Below are 26240 nucleotides of genomic sequence, written 5' to 3'. Positions count from 1 at the left end.
CTCCCCGACTAAAAGAAAGGAAAGAACCTGCCCACGCTGGGAGCTGTCTGTCTTGGCCCCTGTGAGAATGTTCTAAAAGCAAGGCTCCCCCAGTGATATTAAACATAACAAATGTAAAGCAAGTTTCTTAACAGATGTTTCCACCAAATTACAAAGAATATGCAGCAATATTTATCCCTGCCCAAACCCCACCTGGTGAGCAAAATACAGAGTGACGAAGTAACCGGAGTCACCCCGTGGCCTACGTGAACCTGGCTCGGGGGAGGCCACAGTGAGGCTCCCTGGGGGCCCCAACGGCCACAGCGAGGCAGATCCGCGAGCCGTGACACGAGCTGCGGCCAGTCCCCTGGACTCGGCTTCTGGCCTGCCGAGCGCGTGTGCAGCGCCGGCCAAAGGGCACCTGGCTGTGTTTTCCCTGCACCATCAGCTACGGCAACATCGAGGCCAGGCCCCTGCCCAGAGCTCAGCAAGTACAACGGCCCCACTCAGGTCCCGGTTTCTGTCCCAGAGGCACCACTCGTGCCTGGCAAGAGCACCGGCGAGGGCTGCATCCTGCTAGACGCCAACACCAGTTAAACCCAAGAAAAGTCAGATCTGAGTTTCTCAAATGGACCCAAAAATGAGCAGCTATTCTTATATGCTTCTAGACAAGTGACCAAGAAGCATATAAAAATTAAAACCAGAAGACTTTTCTCCTGGCTACGACCAAGGAGCTTGTATCAAACAGCCCCTCCTGCTGAGACCAGCTATAAAGACTGAATAAAGTAAAGTTAAAATGCTGCTTGTAGACCTCAGGGGGCAAGCCTGAAGAGAAGGGACAGACACCTGCCATGACACCAAGCCTACGCCACTTGGTCCCCAGGTGGAGCAGGCCTGGCATGGGCTTTCTGTCTAGGGCCAGCCTCCGAGGGCCCCACACGGCCTCCTTTGCTTTGCTCAGCCTGCAGACCCCTGATTTAGGGCAACGAACCAGTGCACAAACCAACACTGGAGTGTCCCGGGGGTGTGAAGGCCGATGGCCCTCAGTGTCCAAGAGGCAGGGACCAGGGAAGGCATCCCGTCATCACGAAGTCCATGGATGTGGCAGAAGCCAAGAGCCACTTAAAATGAATCTCTGCTTGTTTAGAAAATAAAATCTGGCCCAATGAGTCTTTGCGAACCACTGGCCTGCCCCCTGGAGGGAGGACGCAGTCCCATCCGCCAGAACCCAGGCCCGACGCTCTGGGACTTACCACCACGTTCAGCAGTCCTCCATACGGCCCGATATCTGGCTGCCACAGTCCCAAAATGTGTCTGTATCGGTGAAGCACTACAGGGAAAGAGAGAGGACAGGACTTCATTGTAGAGCCAGCTGATCTTCACTTTACAGTCAATAATCGGAGGAAAGGGCACGAGGAAGAGGAGGAGGGACGTGTGAAGAAATCCCTCACGAAGTCTCATAACAGAGCCTTGCAAACAAATGTGGATTCAAGCAAATCTTACAAGTGTCTAAATCATTCTAAGAGTAAAAATGTAAGACAACTGGGTCATTTTGAAACCCAGCCTCTGCGTATCAGCTCCAATGACAAGGAACTGCTGCCTCGAAGGACGTGCAGTGGGCGCCCTTGTGAAGCAGTGAACCTCCCCTGCCATCAGTCTACACAACGGAGGAGGTGTGGGATTCTTTACCAGGGGCAGAGTCCGAAACATCATGGGGCTGTAGAGTAAGATTTAATTGGGTCATCTGTCTTTCTTTTAAACACACACACACACACACACACACACACACACACACACACACACACATTGCCCCGTATTTCAAAAGCAGTGCATGTATATTCATTGAGGGCACCGGGAGAAAAGGGCACCTAATGCCGACCTGAGACCCCACTGCATGGCCATGGCCAGCGCAGTAAATGCCCTGGGAAGAGTCCTTCGCTTCCATTTCCTCTGCACGTGTATTTGTTGAGTGAACAGTGAACAAATGAAAGAATGAGCAAACTGCACAAAGAAGACAACCAGCTCATGCAGGGCCCTGCCTGCCAGCTTCAGGGTCTGGGGTCTCTCTGCAGCCAGTGTGTGGTGGTAAAGTTTATATGTCAACTGGACCTGGCCATGGGGGGCCCAGACATTCTTAGTCAAACATTATTCTGGTGTGTCTGTGTTCCCAGATGAGATTAACATTTAAATCTGTGGAAAGAGAAAGCAGATTGCCCTCCCTAGTGTGGTGGGCCTTGTCCAATCAGTTGAAGGCCAGAGCAGAAGAAGGCTGGTGCTCCCGCCGGTAAGGAGACGCTCCTCCTGCCTGGCTGCAGGCTGGGACATCAGTCTTTTCTAACTTCGAACTCTAACTAGATCATGGGCTCTTCCTGAGGAGGAGAAAAAGGCTAACCCTCCCACAAACACAGGGGAATTTTCTCCTGCCTGACTGCGTTGAGCTGGGACATTGGTCTTTTCCAGCCTCTGGATTCGAACTGAAACATGGGCTCTTGCGGGGTCTGGAGGCTGCCGGATTTCGGACTGGGACTACACCACCAGCTCCTGTGGGTCTCCAGCCTGCTGACTGGAGACCCTGGGACTTGTCAGCCTCCACAGCTGTGCCATCTAATTCCTCATAATAATCTCTTTACCTACGAAGAAATTGGTTCTGTGTCTGAAAACCCTGGCGAATACCCAGTGGGAGCCATGGACGGTCTCCAAGTGCTAGAGCTGCATCATCACGACAGGCTTCAGGAAGGAAGACCAAGCAGCAGGGCCCAGGGGGACCTGAGCCCAGACAGCAGCTCTCCAGCCACCACTTGGTCCGGGGTTCAGGGAAGAGGAATGTGAGGCCAGAACCATCCCAAGCCTGCAGGGCATGCAGACGGCTGGTGGGAAACTACCAACTGTTCCCCAAGGTTTCAGCCTGAAGACACACTTCTCTAAATGAGCCTTGATGGTCTGCAGGGCACCTGCCACTCATGCCGTGTGCAATCCTCTGAGGCGGTTTACAAGACACACATTAAAGTCAGTGGTTATTTTATGGCCATACCCCGATGGGTTTTGTGTTTGTTAAACCAGCAGTAATAAGCAGGGTCAGGAGCCATAAACAAATACTGAACTCAGACAGTGCAACACACACTCAGGTGTTTAGGGGTGAAATCGACTGATGGCTGCCAGTTACCTTGAAATGCATCGCAAAACAGGACGGACGGAGGGACGGGTGTATGGGAGTCAAGTGGAGCAGGGCGCTATGGAATCGGGTAAATGGGTGTTCAATTCTTTCTGCTTTTCTGTGTGTTTTCAAAATTTCACGATAAAATAGTGGAGAAAAAATTAAATGGGCCCATACAGCATGGTCTTCTCTTGTCTCCCCTCCCCTCATCTCCCAACTTGACTGCTGGCAACATCTGGCTCTTTCCAAGATCAATCAATCTGATCTCGAAGCCCCTGGAAAGACTGTTCAAAGAATAGGCCACAGACTCAGCAATTCCCAAAGGGGAGTTCCTTGTTTTGCTTTAAAAGCAGCATCTCTTTGAAATAAAAGTTCAGCCTCCCATGTGTGCTTAGAGCAGCAACTGTCTCTGGATTTTAAGCTCTGTGCCCGTTAGAAGACTCGGGTGTGCCCCTCGCTCCCGCTGACACCACGCTGGCTTGCCCAGCCTGGGCCCACCCAGGACAATCCGAGGGGAAGTCAGAGACCATCGTCGTCAGGCAGACTGTGAGCCACGCGGTTTCCTAAGGCCACGTGACACCTGTGTTTTATAACGTATTCTCTAAGAAGTCGCAGAGTTAGTCCGGCAGAAGTGACCTGAAAGACTCAACAAGTCCAGGCAGCACTCAGACAGAAGGAGTCCACTGGAGTCGCACGAAACTCTAGGTGTCAGGAGTGGGAGGGCAGCCTGTCCGCACGGCGACCTTCTGTGCCCAGGGCCTGCTGGGGAGGGCAGCTCTAAGGCGTCACCACCACAGGAGGTAAGGAGCACGATGAGCTCGGGCAGCAGCCCCTGTGCTCTCCTCTGACCCGCACCCGGACCCTGCCTAGGGCACACAAGGGGCCTGCGGGCTTAAGACAGAATCCACAGCACCTCCTGGCCCAGGCGCTGACCACACCCCAGGGCTCCTTGACTGGAAGAAGATCCCAGCTCAACAAGCCCTCCCGACGCTGTTTCCAAACAACCACTGACCATGCAGGAGAGTAAACGGGATTAAGTCCCAATGACACCGGACCAGGTGCAGACGGCAGGCTTTGGACCTAAGACAGCAAGTGGACTGGGTCAGACCCTTCGGGTGCTTTCCTGTCAGAGGCAGGTGCGCTCAAAGGTCCCAGCTCTTAGGAGACCACAGAAGACAGGCATTCGTGGGCAAGGGGACCCAAACACCAGAGAACCACACTTAAACTCCGTCAGAATAACGACAACACTCCTGCTCTCAGCCCCACGAAGCAGGACTTGGGCCTTCCAGAATGAACACCAGCTCAGAGACTCTTCCAACCATTGATCCCCGAGGTCAGCACGGCTGTGTTCAGAAAACCATCCCTGGCTCTAACGCAACCCTCCTACTCCCCAAAATAGGAACAATAGTCCAAGATGGCTAAGGGACGGCTCAGCTCAGGAGCTAACAGGAAAAGGGTCCTAGTCAGGGTTCTCATCTGCCAACAGGAAGGGTCACTTAACAAGCCAAGTGGGAAACTCCAACACACTGGACAACACCCAACCCAAAAGACCCAACCCTCCTTGCACAGCATGCTCTGATACTGAGCAGTCGCTTCCCTGCTCTCCTACCAGCAGCTGCCATTGCCCACCACACTCGGGACAGCGGCCCACCACCCAGCAAGGCCGTAACATCACCACATCTGTCGCTGCAGAACTGAGGTTCCTTGCCCAAAGGAAAATCATACAACTAATGGTATCTCCTGCCACTTGCTAGAAGCTGTTGGTAATTAGAATAAAATCAGAGGAGGGAACAGTTCCAAACTCATTCTATGAGGCGGCATTACCCTGACACTAAAACCAGACACAGACAGCACGAGAAAAAAAAATTGCAGGCCAATATTCCTGATGAACATAGATGCAAAAATCCTCAACAAAATATCAGCAAACCAAAATGGATCATAAACCATGATCAAGTGGGATTTATCCCAGGGATGCAAGGATGGTGCAACATGCACAAATCAATCAATGTACACATTTACAAAATGAAGGCTAAAAAAATCACATGATCATCTCAATACATGCAGAAAAGGCTTTTGGCAAAATTCAACATCCATTTATGACAAATGGGTATGGAGGGAATGTACCTCAACACAGTAAAGGCCATGTATGACAAACCCACAGCCAGTATCACACTCAAAATGAAAAGCTGAAATCGTTTGAAAGACAAGGATACCCACTCTCCCCACTTTCATTCAATGTAGGATTGGAAGTCCTAGCCAGAGCAATTAGGCAAGAAAAAGAAATAAAAGGTATTCAAATTGAAAAAGAAGTAAGACAGTCACTATTTGCAGATGACATGATACTATATATAGAAAATCCTAAGGACACCACCAAAAAGCTATTAGAGCTAATAAATGAATTCAGTAACGTTGCAGGATACAAAATCAATACACAGAACAAAATCAGGAGAAACATTCCATAGACACGTAATCAGCAGAGGGTCTCTCCTCTCTCAGACGTACATACCGTTGGTGCCCCACTGCCCTTTCCAGGAGCACCCTTCTGTTTTATTCTTACCAATGGTCTCCTTCCTTCCTCAGTAACCATCCTGCAGTGTGTTCCTGGCTCCACTTGGCAGACTGGACTTTGGAGGGGCCTTCCCCTCCAAAGACTCTACCCTGTGTTATCTGCACCTGAGGATTAAAAGTGGTCTGTCCGTCTCCTCACCAGTGGGGGAGGGGGGGGGGTCCAACAAATTCCTCGTATCTACTCGAGCAATCTCAAGCACTGCCAAGATGCTGGGTGTGAACCTCAAAACCCAGAGCCCTACAGGGACACGACGTTATTTTTAAGTTCAAAGTGCACTCGGACACTCACCAACGATTAGCACACACAGACACGTGTCAGACCCATCGTAAAGGCAATATATCCCCTGGGACACTCCCGACGCCTTACAGACATGGATGATCAAGACTCTCAGGAAGCTGCATACACACACCAAGAGCAGCTGATCTGGGCCACAAGGCTGTGGGGAGATATCTCTTGGGTCCAAGGGAACGTGGCCCAGAGGACTTCAGGGGACCAGGGGACACGAGGCCCCACGGCTCTAGGAAGAGCACAAGTGGATGAGGAACAGCCCCAGGGCCTCGTTCCTTACAAGCCAGTTGTCACAGCACACGTCTCTGGAGCTTTGGTGAGTGTCAGAGGATGAATTCCGAGGTGCCCTCGGTTAGGACACACTAGGACACTGGAACACAGAACACCTGGGCGTACAGAGGTTTCAAATTCAGTTGAAACTGTTTTTTTTTTCATGCATGTAAGTTTTTCCCTGATGTTTTAGGAGACCATCCAGGTAACAGACCAGTCCACAGAGAAAGGCAACCAATGCTAACAACTGGTTATTTTTATTATGTTTTCTAGATCTTTCAAGTTTTCTACTGTATTTTTATAACTACACTCACACCTCAACGGGACAGTAGTCCCCAATTAAAACAAGCCTGCAATACAGCTACAAGCAACTGGGGGGCATCACAGTATGTGGCTCTAGTCCAGACACTCTGGACGTGGTCTCCTAGAAGCATGGTAGAAAGTCCGGACTCAGGACTTGTCCTCATCAGCTGCAGGAAGCTTCTGCCCACCGCTTGGGGACAAAAAGAACACCCCCCAAAACAACTCTAGGTGCTTCCTAGGTCCCGGCCACCCCCAGAGGTGGGTCAGAATTCCACACTAGCCCTATGGTATTAAGTTCCAGATGGGCTGTTGTTCCAGAAGCCTGTGACAGCCGTGTGACATAATGGACCTCTAAGTGCTTGTCTGCTTGTATCGAAAAGCCCGCGGCACCCAGTTCCCGTCAGCACAGCCAGTGTCATTGATCCGCTGTTCTCATCGATACCCGCTACGTCACCATCTCTCCCGTGGGGCTGGAGAAGGCACCGGGGCTCACTGACTGCTAAGCAGGGAGAGCAGCGCAGTCCGTGACAAAATGTTCTAGAGAGCCTACTGCCGAGATGGCAGGGAAAAGAACAGAACTCGCGTCCTCATAACCAGCCAGCCCAGCCCCAGACTTGTGGTGATCGCTCCCACACCCATCCCCCCGGGCCCTGGGTGACACACAAGGTGGGTTTGTTAGCCCAGACACCACCCCAAAGCATGCTGCCCACACCCGGGCAGCCCCGTCCGGACCCCAGGATAACCCCTTGAGTAAAACGGGACCAGCCAGCACATGGCAGCTAGGTGGCTGGAGTCCGATGGGGGTTAGGAGAAAATCCACAAACAACTCTATTTCCTCTACTCTGAGTAGGTTTTGTTAGAAACTGTGCACTTCCTTTTTTTTTTTAAAAGATCTTTTTTGATGTGGACCAGTTTTAAAGTCTTTATTGACTTTGTTACAATATCGCTTCCGCTTTATGTTTCGGGTTTTTTGGCCGCTAGGCATGTGGGATCTTAGCTCCCTGACCAGGGATTGAACCCAAGCCCCCTGCATTGGAAGGTGAAGTCCTAACCGCTGGACCACCAGGGAAGTCCCGAAACCGTGCACCTCTAAGACTCAAGAGTGGGTCTGCTCCACGGCGGCAACGCTGACATGAGGAGCACTCGGTGGGTGGAGTAAAGAGCAGAAGGGGTGTCCCTGTGCTTCTCGAAACGTAAGAACAGCTTTCAGGACTTCCCTGGTGGCTCAGTGGTTAAGAATCCACCTGCCAACGCAGGGGACACGGGTTTGATCCCTGGTCCGGGAAGCTCCAACATGCCACAGAGCAACTAAGCCCACGAGCCACAACTACTGAAGCCTGTGCACCCTAGAGCCCGCAGGCCGCAACTACTGAGCCCACGTGCCGCAACTACTGAAGCCGCGCACCTAGAGCCCGTGCTCCACAACAACAGAAGCCACCGCAATGAGAAGCCCGTGCACTGCAATGAAGAGTAGCCCCCACTTGCTGCAACTAGAGAAAGCCCGCACACAGCAACGAAGACCCAACGCAGCCAAAAATAAGTAAATAAAATTAATAACTTAAAGAAAAAAAAAAAGAGCTTTCAGTGCATCTCGGCTCAACCCAATAAAAGGCAGGGACAGCATTCATCACCTATGGAATGTGGCTTAGAAAATTTCCAGAGCTCAAGTAATGCCAATCGAAGGAGGAATCAGGACCTAAATAATCAACTGTTTCTACACACTTTTGTTGTGTGTGTGTATGTAAACTTTTTGAATTGACATATGCTGTGAAAATATACGTGATTGACTAATAAAGCCTAGATGTGAATGCTTATGTTCCATTCTGGAATAGAAAGGTTTTTGAGGCTTCTACTCTGTCTCAAGAAGCGATAAATGTTAAAATGCACAGCAACGTGGTGATCTTGCTTGGTACAATCCAAAAACCCAAAGCTGCTGCGGACACCCAGCCCGTCTGTGCAGCTGCCCTGGGGTCGCCGCTCAAGAGTGACCCTGGTTGTGCCAAGCCACGGAGGACGCTGCAGCAAAGTGAGAACCAGCAAAAGCCAAGGAGGTCAGCTCGCTCTCGGCACCAAAGCTGTCTCGTGCTGTGAGTGAGAGGCCCTATCCATGCAGCTTCTCGGTCTTGCTCGCCCACAAAAGCGGAAGCCAGCAGGAGATACGTACGGCAGGTGTAAACATCTCTGTATTCCATGTGCTCGTAATCGGGAAGAATTTTCATGAAACGGCCCGACTTCACACGAGGGTTTATACCTGAACAGACACAGCAGGGAAAGGGCTGAAGATGGTTCTGCCTTCTCGACTGTAGAAACCATTTTCACAGGACTCAACACCTGTCCCTCACCGACATCACACGCTTCCCTACATCCTTGACCCCCAGAACCTTGGGAGGCAAGCGGTTGCCAAGGAGGCCGGCCTGGCCAGAAGGAATCGTGGTGACAGGTGTTCCTGTCAGTCAGTGATCCACACCAGGAACTCATGATGGCAGGCCCGCTCGGGACCCCCTCCGGGCTCTCTCCCCATCACCCACCACAATCAGCGGGGCTCACCGAGGTGGGAGGGCAGAGGTCGCAGCTCACAGATATTTGGGGTGACTGTGTAGGGAACCCTGTGCCCCAACTAGGATCCCCAGCTTGCCCGCTGCACATCTGGCATTGTCCTTCACCTGTTGCGTGTGTTTTGTTTTTGACAAAGGACAGTGTTTGCCAGCCTCCTAACTCAATCAGACCCCTTCACCCCTGGACTGAGGTAGCTGACTCTACCATCTAAGCAGGAACTAGGGGCGACTGTCCTCTACCACCTATTCCAGAAGCTAAGTGATTTTCTCCTGGATAAGGCCTTCAAAGCAAATTCACAAAAACACAGTTCCTGCACTGTGAAAATGAAAACTGAAGCTCGCTTTGGCCGGGGCAGATCAAACACTCTGGGGTGCTGATAACAGATAATATGAATCAGTCTCTGGATTTGACAACCATGTTCAAGGGGTTGAGAACCAGCAGTCAAAGAAGTAAGTCTCCAGATGTCCTCCTTTGCCTGTGACCTCGCCGTGGCCCTTGTCCCCTCTCCCTGGCCCACCTGGACCTCCCCCTCTCTCCTGCTCACCTGTCCATCCACCTGTGTCCAGATGTCCCCTCCACAGGACAGATGCCCCCAAGGCCCGGGCAACCCCTCTGCCCACAGCTGAGATGAGCTCTGTGGGGGCCTTCATTCTCACACGTGTTCTCCTCTGGGTGCTTCAGCCCCCAACACCTAGCAGGTATGAGCACCTGCCTCCCTCCAGGAGTATTTTGAGGGCTTACAACTCTTAGAGAGAACTCAAGTTGCTTTGAGATGATATCATCAAATGGCCTGACAAACTCAAAAAGCAGTGAGATGATAAGGACTTCTCATATGAGATCCTCATGGAAACAGCTGACCGTCCCAAAAGCCAGGAAACCTCTCGTTTCTGTGCGCTCACAGGGACTCCTGTGGGGAGTGTGCCTCTGACTTGGACACGACGCCCATAGCGAGGGCGGCCTCCTGGATTCTCTGCTCTGGGAGACTTAAGACACGGACTCTGGGGAGCAACAGTGGAGCCGAGAGTGGGGCGGGGCCCTGGGGGCACCCCCAGAATGGAGGGCGGGAGGGGAGGGAAGGGGACACAACCACCTTTCCACCCCTGGAACTCTGGGCTTTGCAGGATTCAAAGTGGCACTGTTCTCACCACTGAGACCACAAGACAGGAAGGAGTTACATTTTCACGAGACGTGACCACTCGGGCCCCAAGACCCACTTTCCCTGGAGACACGCATTCTCTTGGGTGGGTGGGACATGAAGCAGAGGCCAGAGAAGAAACCAAAGTGCAAACCTGCCAGTGAAGGAGGAGCGGGAGGCCTTGCGCAGACCAGCCCTGCCCTGGGCTTCAGGACCAAGGACAGGGGCACGCGGGGGCGGGGCAGTGGATTGGGATGGCGTCTGAGGGTGGGTGAGGATGCAGCCCGAGCCCCTCGGCAAGTGGGGAGAAGGGGATACTGGGAGGTGGCCGAAGTGGGGCTGGGACACACAGGGCTCCCAGAGAAGGTGGGAGGGGGCAACAGCCTAGAAGGCACAGCCGAGGGCCAACATCGAGAACCACACGTGCCCAGGGCGGCCAGGGAAGGTCCACGAAGAACTTAGAGCCTCCAACAGGAGATCTCCCCACTCGTGAGCAAATTCTAACCCAGGAACACTGGCCAATCCAACATCCCAAATGGCCACGGGATTGAGGTGGAGAGAAGTCTGATGGGGTGAAGAAATCAGCCCAGATTCGGGGACCAACTGCGCCCCCCTGGGCTGTCTCCCCACACAGCTGATGCTCCGCAGAAGTCCACAGTCTACCTGTGTGGGGGATGCGGGACACAGGAGGCGAGGCGTCTCCCGGGGGAACTCTGAGAGCAGCGAATCCACGGAAACGAGGGAACACAGCAAGCGACAGCAACGAGCGAGCCCTGGCACTGGAAGGAAGCCTCCAGCACGCTGGCTCCCAGCCAGCAGCCCGGCCCCCGGGAAGCCCCTCCATCCTGAATCACACGTTTTTCCAAGCAGGAGCCCGGTCCCAGCCTCTGGGTGTTTAAGTAAGAAGCACCATCTGGTCTAAGTGTTCAGTGCAGAACTGGTGCAGAGTTCAAAAGAATGTGTAAGCCAAAATCTACCAAGACGGTTTTAAGATGAACACTTAAGGTCCTTTTCAGAGAGGTCAACAGGTCAACCTTAGGCCAAAGAGAAGCGGGCCGTCATGATCCTTCTTACCCCGTCCTTTACTACCAGCCCCGAACATTAACAACACACGCCACACCCCGCTGGGCAGGGACAGGCGGGCTGCTCCCCGTGAGACGGTGTGCCCACTGCCCCTGGGCGACGTCAGTGCCAACAGACACCCTCACAGCCTCACGCAAAGGGCCCTGAGGAAGGGCCAGCAGAGAGGTGCTTGGGGCCGGGGGCTCTAGGCATCACAGAGCGTTGCTGGCGACTCTGGAAAGCAAAGGGGCGGGGACAAGAAATGGGGGCGCTGGGAGACTCAACGTGCCTGCAGGAAACAAGCCAAGGAAGGGCCGGGGCTGGTGCGGTCAGGGTGGCGAGGAGGGGCCCTGGCAGCTGTCACGGCCGCATGTCACAGTCGCTCCTGGGGTCCACGTCTCCAACCAGGCTGCAGGCCTGGGATCTAGAGACACGGGCACCTCCAAGCACACCAGAGTTGTTTCCAGGGCAGCCACGTTTCCCAGAGGATAGACACCTTCATCCACCTGCGCTGCAAAATCAGGGTCATGATTCACTCAGAAAGGGAGAAGAGAGCCCCTGACCTTTTCAGTGCTGTTTACTACCAGCTCTGTCTCTACAATGTCAAAACTGAATTTAAAGGGTATCTGAGAACAGACCTGTGGGCTGAGGGCCATGGACTTTTATTTTCCGTGGCTGATGTCACTGAGCACCTGCTTCTGGAACAAGTTAACAGAAGATGGTGACAGATCAACTTACACTTCGCGTAGACATCTCGACAAGACACGCCCGTGATCTCCAGCTTCCTCAAGTTTTCACAAACGCCGTACTCTGCAACAAGAAACGTTTGCTGGAAATTACAGTCAAGAAGTCATAAAGCAGCAGAAATATTAATAGACGTACGGGTGGGGGTGGAGCACGCATGCCTCAGCCTTGGCCTTGTCTTCTCAGCCTGACCCTTCTTTCACTGTGGAGATTTCATGGGCCTTCTCCACATTCAGTCAACACCCTCACTCACCAATGAAGCCACTATTCTATTTTTAGGTAACACCACTCTGAATGAAATAGCAACCTGCCATGTCTATTCTGATAAGCTCTAGAAACCTAATCTCTCAAACCCACAACCAGACATCCTGGTTTATGACCACGGTGTGGCAGAAACTCAGAGTCTGGAGACGATGCGAGTTCCCATGGAAATGAGACCACCACTGGTGTCAGGGTTCCACGAAGGCCCCCCAACCCCCTACTGATTCTGTTAAACGAAGACACAGCTGGGGCTGCCCAGGACGGCCTTGAGGATGGATGGAAAGGGGGTGGTCTCCTGGTCCTGCCAGAGCCGGGAGTCCACAGGAAATGCAGAAGCACTGAAGAGTCTCAGGTAGAAAAGCAGCCTGGACCGGGTAACCTGTGGGTGGAGCCAGCGGAGACACACCTGGAGATGCAGGTGGGGGGTCCCGTGAGGAGGCCACTGCACCACCAGGTAAGGCAGAGGTGGCAGGAAAGGATGGGGGAGCCCAGCTGGAACCCAGCTGTGGCCCCCGGCAGGCAGGAGAGAGTGGGAGGAGGAAGAGTGGAGGAGCGCTGCGGGCTTGTTTCCCACCTGCTGTAAACTCACACAGTTTTCCAAGTAAAGCCAAAAGGCAGTATTGATTGGAAATTTAGCGCATTTTTGTTTGCACTAAATTAGGGGATAATTATATCCCTTAATAAAATATGGTTAAAACTTTATTTCCGAGGGACTCCCCTGGTGGTCCAGTGGTAAAGAATACGCCTTCCAACGCAGGGGACTCGGGTTCGATCCCCGGTGGGGGAACTAAGATCCCACATGCCGCGGGACAACTAAGTCCGCGCGCCACAACAATTGAGCTCACGTACCTCAATGAGAGAGCCCGCGGGCCGCAAACTAGAGAGCCCACGTGCCATAGAGCCTGCGCACCACAGCTAGAGAGAGAAAACCCGCACGCCACAACTAGAGAGAAGCCCTCGCGCCGCAAGGAAGAGCCCGCACCAAAATGAAAGATCCCGCGTGTCGCAACTAAGACCCAACGCAGCCAAAAAAATAAATAAATAAGGAAAATAAATAAATAAAAACCTTTACTTCTGAGGCTGAAAAAGGAGGCAGAGGCAGGGGTGGCAGCTGGTGGGGAGGGGGCTCCGCCAGGCTCAGGGGTGTCAGGCAACTGGCCCCCAGGCTTCCTGACACAGCTGCTCCGAGGACACCCCTGCAACAGCAGAGTGCTGGTTCCAAACCCCTGTGTGTCCCCCAGCTCGCTGCTTTCCTTAGCTATTACTATAACTGCATGAAATGCCTTTTTTTTTTTTTTTTTTTTTAATAATGTAGCAGATCTGGAAAAACACTGAGCAGCTAGCTCATCCTAGGATGGGAAGAATGTGAAAACCAAAACCTGGATACAGCCCATAGGCATCTCCTATTCAACACCTAGAATATTCGGAATGCTAACCAATAGTTCCCAAGGACAGCTGACAGCGCCTACATACTCAACGCGACTCCTTCCCAACCGGCTCCACCCCTGCAAAGATGAACAGTCTTGGTGCCCACAGCAGCCTCGAGAAGCCTCGCCCTGCCAGCCAGAGGACGCGGACCCTGTCCAGCTCCACGACAGGTATCCCTGGCCAAGGGAGCCCCACTCCAGCTGAGGCCCACCTGTCATGCCCGGACACTTCTTCCTGGTGCACGCACACCCTCTCGGTCTCGCCACCCACTCGTGAGACCAGGAGGTAAGCAGAGTCTGACTCTGCCATCACCTCACCCCGGACCCCTTCTCAGATTTCAGACACTTCTCAACTCCCCACTAATACTCTGCAGACAGGCTTGGCTATGCTGGGTTTCCTCCCCTGTCCATCAGCACCGGGAGGACAGTGAGGGTGTCACTGGCAATGGATGCTGACTCATGAGTTAGAACCCAGGTCGCCTCCTGACCGGTCCTGGGTTTCTCACAGGACACCTGTCCCTCCAAAGTCCCAAAGATGCCCTTGTATTTGCACACTCTTTCCAGCCAGAAAGACAAACCAAGATCCTCAGATGCATTATGTAATCACTTTGCAAACACAGTGAAACAGTGAAAACGGCCCATCGGTTCTTCCTGGCAAGGCAACCATATCTGTCCAATTAAACATGGCCAAGGGGAAATCTTCACTCGGTGCTTTCTGGGGGCCAGGTCAACTTCCCAGCTCGCTTTTTTAAGGTTAGCAATGTCCCTCAGAGGCACCGTTTTCCTTTACCCTTTCCTACTTTGCTAACCGGAAGGATTAGGTTTCTCTGTGAAGCAGCGGATGAGATTCGACTTCCAAAAATAAAGAGACTGTAGTCCTGACAATCAGCAAAGCAGAAGAAAAGGATAAATGTTTCCCTACAATTCTGAGAGCCTGCTATATGTCCAGGAGGTGGCCTGCTTTCCTCTTCTCATGGTTGAGGCAGGTACGCTTCTACTACTTCAACACCGCCCACCCCAGCCCCAAAACAGGAAGGCTCAACAAGCAACTGCTTAACAAGAGACATAAAATATGCCCAAAGCCGACTTCAAAGCCAACAACTTGCCCATTTCACCTCTTCCCAAGATGACCCTTCCAATTTCAGCCATGTTTAACAAAAGCCACATTTCTCACATTTCACATCAGCATACCAAACAGAATAGAAAGCGTTTTCTTCTGCATGCAAATACAAAATTAAATGTTGGTTTTTAACTTCCGATTTCTGTCATAAAGCTCATACATTATGGGAAAAGGGTATTTCTAATTATGATGGAATTTAAGCCCACTTTAGACTTACAACTGATCAAAATATTATACAAATATTATTCCAGGTGTCATTAAAACACTTACCATCAAGGGAAGAAATGGACAAATTATATATTATAAATTCAAAACCTCACTCTCTGTCTCAATATTTAAGAGTTTGGTGTAGAAGGGAAAATACACGTGTGAGCATTTCCTTTGCATTTCCTTTGCTTTTAAATGTTTCTTTTGTTATTATTTGAATGTTCTGATTTAGAACCATGGTCTGAATTTTCTAAACGCCTTAGCCTCAGGTAGACCGGCCAGCATTTCAAAATTCACCAACTAAACAGTGAAGTGTTAACCAAGAAAAGCCTCCTCTGGGTCAAAGGCAAAGAACAGACTGGGCTTCTACGCTACGCTCTGAGAAATGATGGCTTATTTATACCCCACATGCCAGTAACTGCAGGAGGCCTGAAGCCAAAGGAGGGATGCATCAAAACATTGCTCGGCTCCTGACCCCACGCCCACCCTGCAAGCTGGGGTTGCTCTGGTTTGGTTTCCTGTAAGAGGGAAAATAGCGCCTATTTGGTGTATTTGCCCCCAAAACAGGAGCACAGACTGGGCCTCTCAGTAGCAACTTTCTGTCACCCGCCCACAGAAATACCACTGAAAATAGTTAATCAAATAGCTCCAACAGGCAGGGGGCTCAAAAGACCAAATTCTATAAAAACAACTGATTTATTATTGTTGACTTATTATTGCTAGGACACTGAAAATTGTGAGATTCTCACCAAGCGCTATAAAGCCTTCTCATTTTAAGTTTGTAGTGTCCCTACCCACCCCTGCCCCTGAGTCATCCTCTCATTTTACGACGAGCCACTGACATGCTCACCCTGCCCGTGCCCTGGAAGTCCATCACGGCCCAAAACGCTCTGAAGCAATAAAACAGAGGTGCGTGGCACCCTCCTCCCTGTGCCCCTTTCTGTGGCTTGTCTTCTCCTCTGGGAAACCCAATTATCAAAATACAGAAAGCAAACGTGTAAACACTGAGTAGTAAACGTGCAGACTCACTAACGTCTCACTCACCTTCCCAAGACACTAACAAATGGAAGCACCATCGTGCCGTGTCAGGGCCGGACCTGGAGCTTCTGGGCCAGGAAACCTGCTGGGCTAGGACCACCCACCTCTTGCTCACCAAGGCTGGGAGCACTTTGGTTTCTGCCTCTGTGGACATGACTTTGGCCTTAACACCCACCATAACCAAATGTCTACTTCGGGATGGAAGAAGTTTGGGGCACAGGGAAATAAGATCAGACTTGTCTCACACACGACTATTATTATACATATTCCAGTCATAATTAGACTAACCCTATGAGATGCCTATGAATGACACACGGAACTGCCAACCATCCAATGTTGGACCCAGATGAGCTGGAAATGAAAGCTACCAAAATGAACTAGTGAAACTGAAGACCTTCAAAACCTCGGGACGACAATGATTACTAAAACCCAAAGTTAAAAGTGCGTAACTTTGATTAACGCTGTAACTTTTGCAAAAGTCACTTTGACTAAAGCGGTAACTTTTGCAAAAGTCACTGTAAATGAAGTTAAAAAGCAAAAGACTGGGCTTCCCTGGTGGCGCAGTGGTTGAGAATCTGCCTGCTAATGCAGGGGACACGGGTTCGAGACCTGGTCTGGGAAGATTCCACATGCCGTGGAGCAACTAGGCCCGTGAGCCACAACTACTGAGCCTGCGCGTCTGGAGCCTGTGCTCCGCAACAAGAGAGGCCGCGATAGTGAGAGGCCCGCGCACCGCAATGAAGAGTGGCCCCCGCTTGCCACAACTAGAGAAAGCCCTCGCACAGAAACGAAGACCCAACACAGCCAAAAATAAATAAATAATAAGTAAATTAAAAAAAAAAAAAGCAAAGGACTGTTGACTATGAGAAAATGTTTTGCATATATTAAACAGAAATCGACCCAGATTAAATAAATAAAACCCACAAATCAATAAGAAAAAATAACGATAGAGAAAAAGGGCAAAGATTAAGGATACGCAAATAAGAGAAATCCAAATTGCCTATAATTTTATTTCTTAAATATGCATCTTCACGAGTTATCAGCCATCTGCAAATTAAAATGAGATGTTGTTTCTCACCCAGATTGACACAGATTTTTAGAAATGAATCATTCAGACCAGAAAGAATTTAGAGGACATTGGATTAAATGAGATAACTTAAAGAACCCAGACCACAGAGACAGCTACTTTGTGAATAAACACAGAGCATTCCTGTCATTTTCGGTGACTTGCCTGTGCACACCCTCGTGACAGGTGTGCAAAGAGGAAAATACAACTATGTTATATTTGGAGTGAAGAATCACTCCAAAAAAATAACTGGTCAGCATCTAGTAAAACTGCAAATCTCACAGCCCACTACCCCGGCAACACCACTTCTGGATATATTCCTTAGAGAAATTTACAAATTTATCTGCATCTGAAGACACGTAAGAGCTTGTTCGCTGTAACACTGTGTACACTGTATGAAAAAAATAAAAATGAGCAAAGGAACACATGTGGCCTCTTCAAATTATGAACCACCACATAGTGTTCAAGAAGACTGAACCAGACTTAAACGTATTAACGTGGACAGAATTTAAAAACACAAGTTGACAGGGGGAAAAGGCAGATGCACAATACTTATGGTATGATATATTTCTTAAAATTAAAGTACCATAAAACAATATTATACATTGGGGATGTTACAGGAGTATGTATATACAAGTAAACTCAATCCACAATAGTGGTTGCTTCTTGGGAGTGGGAAGGAGAGGGGTGATCAGGAGGGACTTAAATGCTGGCTGAGAGGTTTTCTTTTAAAAAAGGTAGAGATTTCAAAAGCAAATATGACAGAAGACTTAACTGTTATTTATTGGGGATGACTAGGAATATGCCTGTTTTACCATGTTTGTTTTCATTTTTTTAATTTCTCAAAGTGAAAATTCTCCTAGCTGCTAAGCCACCTTGGTGAAGAAGAGACCTTGATCCTACCGTCACGGTGTCTGCTGTCCCAGGAAAGCTGAACTGAGAAGCACAGAAGCAGGAAAAGAAGGACTGAAGAGTCCTTCTCTGTCTGCCCCCCAAAGTCTGTCTACATCTTCATGAGGACTTCTTATGCTTCTACTAGCAATTCTAAGAATTTGCCCTGAGCTGTACCTCCAGTTAATTTTACTACGTGGCATACCTTTGAGTTTTCTGATTTTACAGAAGTCTTCCGTTACTCTCTCTTGCTACATACCTTACAGTTTCCCCAGAGACAACACCCGGAGACCACCACACAGGATTGGCTGACTGATGGAGAAACTCCACAAAGGAACATCTGTGATGAACCTGGGTCTCACAGGTGTACAAAATGCAAAACAAAGCAAATGAAAAGGTGGAACTCACTTTGCCTCTATTTTAAAATGTCAAAAGAAACTCACTTGCCAAATAGATGACAAAAGGTTAATACTGCTAATATTCAAAGAAAAGAGAATGAAAAGAAATGAAGACAGCCTAAGAGACCTCTGGAACAACATTAAACGCACCAACATTTGCATGATTCGGTCCCAAAAGGAGAAGAGAGAGAGAAAGGACCTGAGAAAATATTTGAAGAGATTATAGTCGAAAACTTCCGTAACATGGGAAAGGAAATAGCCACCCAAGTCCAGGAAGCACAGAGAGTTCCAGGCAGGATAAATCCAAGGAGAAACACACCAAGACACATAGTAATCAAACTGACAAAAATTAAAGACAAAGAAAAATTATTAAAAGCAACAAGGGAAAAATGACAAATAACATACAAGGGAACTCCCATAAGGTGAACAGCTGATTTCTCAGCAGAAACTCTACAAGCCAGAAGGGAGTGGCATGATATATTAAAAGTGATGAAAGGGAAGAACCTACAACCAAGATTACTCTACCCGGCAAGCTTTACAGACAAGCAAAAGCTAAGAGAATTCAGCACCACCAAACCAGCTCTACAACAAATGCTAAAGGAACTTCTCTAAGTGGGAAACAAGAGAAGAAAAGGGACTTCCCTGGTGGCGCAGTGGTTAAGAATCCACCTGCCAATGCAGGGGACACGGGTTCGAGCCCTGGTCCGGGAAGATCCCACATGCCGTGGAGCAACTAAGCCCGTGCGCCACAACTACTGAGCCTGCGCTCTAGAGCCTGTGAGCCACAACTACTGAGCCCACATGCTACAACTACTGAAGCCCGCACACCTAGAGCCCACGCTCTGCAACAGCAGAAGCCACCACACTGAGAAGCCCACACACCACAACTAGAGAAAGCCCATGCGCAGCAACGAAGACCCAACGCAGCCAAAAATAAATAAATAAATAAATAAATAATTTTTTTTTTAAATGTAAAAAAACAAGAGAGAAGAAAAGGACGTACAAAAACAAACCCAAAACAATTAAGAAAATAGTAATAGTAACATACATACCGATAATTACCTTAAATGTGAATGGATTAAACGCTCCAACCAAAAGACACAGGCTCACTGAATGGATACAAAAACAAGACCCATATATATGCTGTCTACAAGAGACCCACTTCAGACCTAGGGACACATACAGACTGAAAGTGAGGGGATGGAAAAAGATATTCCAAGCAAATGGAAATCAAAAGAAAACTGGAGTAGCTATACTCATATAAGATAAAATAGACTTTAAAATAAAGAATGTTACAAGAGACAAGGAAGGACACTACATAATGATCAAGGGATCAATCCAAGAAGAAGATATAACAAGTATAAATATATATGCACCCAGCAAAGGAGTACCTCAATACATAAGGCAAATGCTAACAGCTATAAAGAGGAAATTAATAGTAATACAATAATAGTGGGGGACTTTAACACCTCACTTACACCAATGGACAGATCATCCAAACAGAAAATTAATTAGGAAACACAAGCTTTAAATGACACGATAGATCAGATAGATTTAATTGATATTTATAGCACATTCCATCTGAAAACAGCAGATTACACTTTCTTCTCAAGTGCACACGGAACATTCTCCAGGATAGATCACATCTTGGGTCACAAATCAAGCCTCAGTGAATTTAAGAAAATTTAAATCATATCAAGCATCTTTTCCGACCACAATGCTATGAGATTAGAAATAAATTACAGGGAAAAAAATGTAAAAAACACAAACAAATGGAGGCTAAACAATACATTACTAAATAACCAAGAGATCACTGAAGAAATCAAAGAGGAAATAAAAAAATACCTAGAGACAAATGACAATGAAAACACGACGACCCAAAACCTATGGGATGCAGCGAAAGCAGTTCTAAGAGGGAAGTTTATAGCTATACAAGCCTACCTCAAGAAACAAGAAAAATCTCAAGTAAACAATCTAACGTTACACCTAAAGGAACTAGAGAAAGAAGAACAAACAAAACCCAAAGTTAGCAGAAGGAAAGAAATCATAAAGATCAGAGCAGAAATAAATGAAACAGAAACAAAGAAAGCAATAGCAAAGGTCAATAAAACTAAAAGCTGGTTCTTTAAGAAGATAAACAAAATTGATAAACCTTTAGTCAGACGCATCAAGAAAAAGAGGGAGAGGACTCAAATCAATAAAATTTGAAATGAAAAAGGAGAAGTTACAATGGACACCGCAGAAATACAAAGCATCATAAGAGACTACTACAGGCAACTCTATGCCAATAAAATGGACAACCTGGGAGAAACGGACAAATTCTTAGAAAGGTATAACCTTCCAAGACTGAACCAGGAAGAAATAGAAAATACGAACAGACCAATCACAAGTAATGAAATTGAAACTGTCATTAAAAATCTTCCAACAAACAAAAGTCCAGGACCAGATGGCTTCACAGGTGAATTCTATCAAACATTTAGAGAAGAGCTAACACCCATCCTTCTCAAACTCTTCCAAAAAATTGCAGAGGAAGGAACACTCCCAAACTCATTCTATGAGGCCACCATCACCCTGATACCAAAACCAGACAAAGATACTACAAAAAAAGAAAATTACAGCCCAATATCACTGATGAATATAGATGCAAAAATCCTCAACAAAATACTAGCAAACAGAATCCAACAACACATTAAAAGGATCATACACCATGATCAAGTGGGATTTATCCCAGGGATGCAAGGATTCTTCAATATATGCAAATCAATCAATGTGATACACCATATTAACAAATTGAAGAATAAAAACCATATGATCGGGCTTCCTGGGTGGCGCAGTAGTTAAGACTCCTCCTGCCAATGCAGAGGACATAGGCTCGAGCCCTGGTCTGGGAAGATCCAACATGCCGCGGAGCAACAAAGCCCACGCGCCACAACTACTGAGCCTGCGCTCTAGAGCCCGCCAGCCACAACTACTGAGGCCGCATGCCACAACTACTGAAGCCCACGTGCCCTAGAGCCCGTGCTCCGCTACAAGAGAAGCCACCGCAATGAGAAGCCCCCACCCCACAACAAAGAGTAGCCCCCGCTCACCGCAACTAGAGGAAGCCTGCACACAGCAACAAAGACCCAAAGCAGCCCAAAATAAATGAACAAAATAAATAAATTAAAAACCAAACAAAAAACCCGTATGATCATCTCAATAGATGCAGCAAAATCTTTTGACAAAATTCAACACCCATTTATGATTAAAAACTCTCCAGTAAGTGGGGATAGAGGGAACTTACCTCAACATAAAAAAAAAAAAAACAAATACTGCTAATATTCAACGAGCTCTTACTAATTTTTTTTTTTTTTTTTAAAATAAGTTTATTTATTTATTTATTTTTGGCTGTGTTGGGTCTTTGTTGCTGTGCGCAGGCTTTCTCTAGTTGCGGCGAGTGGGGGCTACTCTTTGTTGCGGGGCTTCTCATTGCGGTGGCTTCTCTTGTTGCGGAGCACGGGCTCTAGGCACACAGGCTTCAGTAGTTGTGGCTCATGGGCTCTAGAGCACAGGCTCAGTAGTTGTGGCGCACGGGCTTAGTTGCTCAGCAGCATGTGGGATCTTCCCGGGCCAGGGCTCGAACCCGTGTCCCCTGCATTGGCAGGTGGATTCTTAACCACTGCGCCACCAGGGAAGTCCTCTTACTAATTTTTAAGACAAAATAAACTCCCTAAGAAAAAAAGAGACCAAAAAAACCAAAACAAAACACAAACAGGGAATTCACAAGAGGTGAAATTAAAATGGCCAAGAAGCATCATAACCATTTAGGGGGTGAGGGCTTCATCTGCATCATGCCATTTAACCCTCAAAGTCACCCTATGGGAGCAGCACTTGCCAATAACACTTGGGAAGGTGAAGCAGCGTCTTCAGGATCTCAGAGCAGATAAACAGATTACAAATCAGTCTTGACCACTGAGCCTCATGGCAGAAAGAAGATGACTGACTGATCCCCTGCTGGGAAGGATTTCGGGAAAGCGGCCTTCTCATGCAGTCTTCCTGGGGGTGCAAATACCAACAGCTGGGCAATGAGTACCTAAGGTGTTATCAGCGTGCACACCCTACTGCCCCTACAACCCCACTTTGGGAAGTACACTCCAAGAAGATAATCTCAGAAGTTCTAAAAGGTACATGTAAGTCCCATGAACTCCTATAAAATGCACAAAGGCACTCTTGATAGCACTGTTTACAGCAAGAAAAAACTGCAAACTTAAAAGTCTATCAGTAAGGGACTAGTCTGTGGCATACATAGACAGTGGAACACTATGAAGATTTTTTATACTAAATTTTTCCAAAATTTTAAGAGTGGCTTATCTTTGATTGCAGGGGTCCCGGAAGATATTTTACTCTCTTCCCTTTGTTGTCCTTCACTGTTTGATTTTTTTTTCTTACCTATTGTTTTTACCAAAACATGAGAGCTTACTGAACATCAGAGATCTATCAACATTTAAATGAAGAGAGAGACTTGAACTGTGGAATAGGTAAAGCTTTCTTCCTGGGATTTGTTACAAAACTACTCACTATCCTCACTTCGGCCACCACCATCCCTGAGGGGGGCATTAGCCCCCTGCAGCACTGCCCGGCTCCACCCACCGCTCCACAGACCAGGTCCTCGCCCTCAGGAGACACTCCAAACCCTCGGGCTCCCCTAACTATTCAAGTTCACCCTCATCGTTCCCGTCAGCTCCGCCCCCAAGGACTGGGGACCAAGGACAGACGTCAGCTTGCTCCCCGGCCTAAACCCAGCCCCAGCTCGCGTCACTGCCCTCGGCGTCCTGGTCCCCGCAGCTGGGGGACCCCTCACCCCTCTCTGAGCACCCCATGCAGGAAGAACCCGGTCCGCCGCCCACCCGGAACTCCACCGCGCCCGGAACCCGCGGTCCCGGGTCTGTGGCAGGGCCCCCCGGGGTCACAGCACGCCCCGGCGGCCGGGACCCTCCCCCTGGAGCCCCGTTCCGAGGCAGGTGCCCTTCCAGAGCCCGTGGTGACCCCGCCCAGAGCTTCCCCCGGCCAAGCCCCCTCCACCAGGCCCCGCCCCGACGCACTTACCCTCCCGGCAGCGCCGCCTCCAGATGGTGTCGGTGTGCAGGATGCGCCGGAACTTGGTGCAGACCTGGGCCAGGCTGGGCAAGTCGGTGCCGGGCAGCGAAGCGAAGATCTCCACAAGCAGCTCGGGCGGCAGCTCCAGCAGCGAGCAGCGTGGGGGCGACGAGGGGCCCGCGCTCCGGCCGCCCCCCGCCCCGGCCAGCGCCGCCGCGCCCGCCTCGATGCGCTCTTCCTCGGGGTCCGTGTCCGGCTCGCTGTCGGCCGCTGCCGCCTCGGCCGGGCCCCGGCGCTGCTGGCGGCGCCGGCATCCCCGCGACGGGCCCACGCCGCAGAGGCGAGCGCACACCGCCATACCGGCGACTGACGGCCGCCGCGCCGCCGCCGCCGGTGCGCACGCGCCGCCACAGAGCCGAGCCCCGCCCCACCAGCAAGGGAGCCTATCCCCGCCCCGGTGAGAGTCGAACCCCGCCCCCTGGAGAGCCGAGCCCCGCCCTCCGGAGGATCCGAGCCCCTGCCCCAAAAAAGCAAGGCACGCCCCTGGGGTTCGAGCCACGCCCCTCCCTACTTTCAAGCCACGCCCCCAATGCATAGGCGACCTCGCCGTCTAGGGCTTGGCCCCGCCCACTAGGGGGGACCTGCAAAGACCTGGGCCGAACCCGAACGCCTCCCGCCTACCCCCGCCCTCCCCGTGTCATTGGGACCGTCTCCCCGCGGCCCCACGACCCCACGACCCCCGGGGGGACCGGCGCCTGGGCAGCAAATGGCGCGCTGTCGGGTGTGAGGGCCGAACTTACCACCTCCCGAGTATGGGGCTGACGCGCTCTTCCTGAGATCAGCCCCGAACACCCTACGGGGCACCTCCCCCCAACCCAGAATGCCCCAGGAAGGTCCGAAGGGCCCCCGCGGAACCCCCCAGGAAGGCCCAAAGTAGCCCCCCAAGAACCACCCCCAGCATCCTTCCATGAAGAATCCTCCAGGAAAGCCCAGAGGACACTGCTCCGAGGACCTCCCAGGAAGGCCTGGAGGAGCCCACCAGAACTCCCCAGAGGACCCCAAGAACTTCACGCTAGGTGTGTAGTCTGTCTGATCTTGCTGTGCCCTAGTTACCTTATTTACTGGGTTCTGCAGGCTGACTGGGGCCTAGGGCGGGGGTGGAGAATGTGCAGACCTTCTCCTGACAGTGGCTTCACCTTAAGGAGCACTGATAACAAGAAACTGACCAGAGAGTAGGGCCAAGGGTATGGATGTGATTACAAGATTACAGGATTATAGGAGTCTCCGCCTGGGTGGGCCCAACTCCTTTCTGGTCAAGACCGACTTCGATGCCCTGAAGTGCTGGAGAGCCCTTCAGGAGCCCAAAAGGAAGACTAACCAGAGCCCAAAAGGAAGTTAAGAATCCACAGACCACCCCATTCTGGTCAGTGTTTCTATTTCTACTCAAATAGAAAATAGTGACCGCGCAGTTCCCTGGGCCCAGCCTCCACAAGGTCCTGGCTATTCACTACCTCCCTAAGGAGGTCTCCAAGCGGAAGAGAGGGCTGCCTACCCCAGTCCACAGAATCCCATAAACGGGGAAGTTCATCTTCTGACAGAAGTAACCATTCTGTGCTTCAAACCTTGACCATCTCAGCTCCAGGCAACTGAAAAACAACATGTAGGGACTTCCCTTGTGGCGCAGTGGTTAAGAATCTGCCTGCCAATGCAGGGGACACGGGTTCGATCCCTGGTCCGGGAAGATCCCACATGCCACGGAGCAGCTAAGCCCGTGCCCCACAACTACTGAACCTGCGCTCTAGAGCCCGCGAGCCACACTACTGAGCCCACGTGCCACAACTACTGAAGCCCGCGCGCCTAGAGCCCATGTTCCGCAACAAAAGAAGCCACCCAACGAGAAGCCTGCGCACCGCAACGAAGAGTAGCCCCTGCTCGCCGCAACTAGAGAAAAGCCCGCGCGCAGCAACGAAGACCCAACACAGCCAAAAATAAAAATAAATAAATTTTCAAAAAAAAAAAGACTCCGCACTCAAAAAAAAAAAAGAAAAACATGTAACTGCCCTCCCTGTATCTCAACGGTTTTTCAAACTGTCCTCCACCCTGTTATCAGAACTCTCTTCCTGCAAATAGCAACACATAAACAAAAGCATCACTCACCTATTTAGAAATATTTAATGGCTCCATTGACTTCTTATCACATCACACAAAGTACCTCACAATCCTGTCCTAACCTCCCAGTCTGGCATCATCTCCTGTCTCCACTGAAACTCACCATGTCTGCCCCTTGTTCAAGCTGTCTCCTCTGCCAGGAGAACCCTCTCCCCAGTCTGTGCCAGTAAACAGCCACCCCTTCTCAGAATGTCCCTTTATTACAGCACCATCATTTGTTTTATTACAAACATTTGCTTCCTTTGGTAGCAGCCTTACTAGATGTATCTCCTGTCACATGATAGACCTGCTAACACACATCATGTAACCGGCAAATGTGTACTGACTAAATGTTTGTTCAATGAAAAAGGAACAAATGATAAACTGGCTAGAAGGCTAAAAAGTGAGGAACGTGAACCAGATTTAGAGAAGACTAGTTTATTTATCACCTGAACCATCCAAGCTAGGAAGTCTCCCAGCAAACAGAAATGCATTAACTAATGTAATAAATATTTATAGAATGCCTGACTAACCTACACTCTATGTTC

The 26240-nt window shown here is 49.9% G+C and overlaps 1 protein-coding gene across 2 annotated transcripts in view; it reads right to left on the bottom strand.

Annotated features, from left to right (window-relative positions):
* FBXO31 (F-box protein 31) overlaps positions 1 to 23909 on the bottom strand; it is a 39903-nt gene extending 15994 nt beyond the window's left edge. Inside the window, exons 1-4 of one of the 2 annotated variants that reach the window (XM_068528775.1) lie at positions 23554 to 23909; positions 12055 to 12126; positions 8728 to 8814; positions 1233 to 1309 (exon numbers count right to left, since the gene is read on the bottom strand). In XM_068528775.1, coding sequence (XP_068384876.1) covers positions 1233 to 1309; positions 8728 to 8814; positions 12055 to 12126; positions 23554 to 23902 — 585 coding nt within the window. In that variant the 5' untranslated portion in view covers positions 23903 to 23909. The remainder of the gene's footprint in view (positions 1 to 1232; positions 1310 to 8727; positions 8815 to 12054; positions 12127 to 23553) is intronic. The other variant, XM_068528776.1, reaches the window with a different exon arrangement.
* Between the last annotated feature and the right edge of the window lie 2331 nt (positions 23910 to 26240).

The sequence above is a fragment of the Eschrichtius robustus genome, chromosome 19 (genome assembly GCF_028021215.1).
Source record: "Eschrichtius robustus isolate mEscRob2 chromosome 19, mEscRob2.pri, whole genome shotgun sequence".
Taxonomy (NCBI): domain Eukaryota; kingdom Metazoa; phylum Chordata; class Mammalia; order Artiodactyla; family Eschrichtiidae; genus Eschrichtius; species Eschrichtius robustus.
The sequence above is the reverse complement of the archived record's forward strand: the minus strand, read 5'-3'. Positions and strand labels throughout refer to the sequence as shown.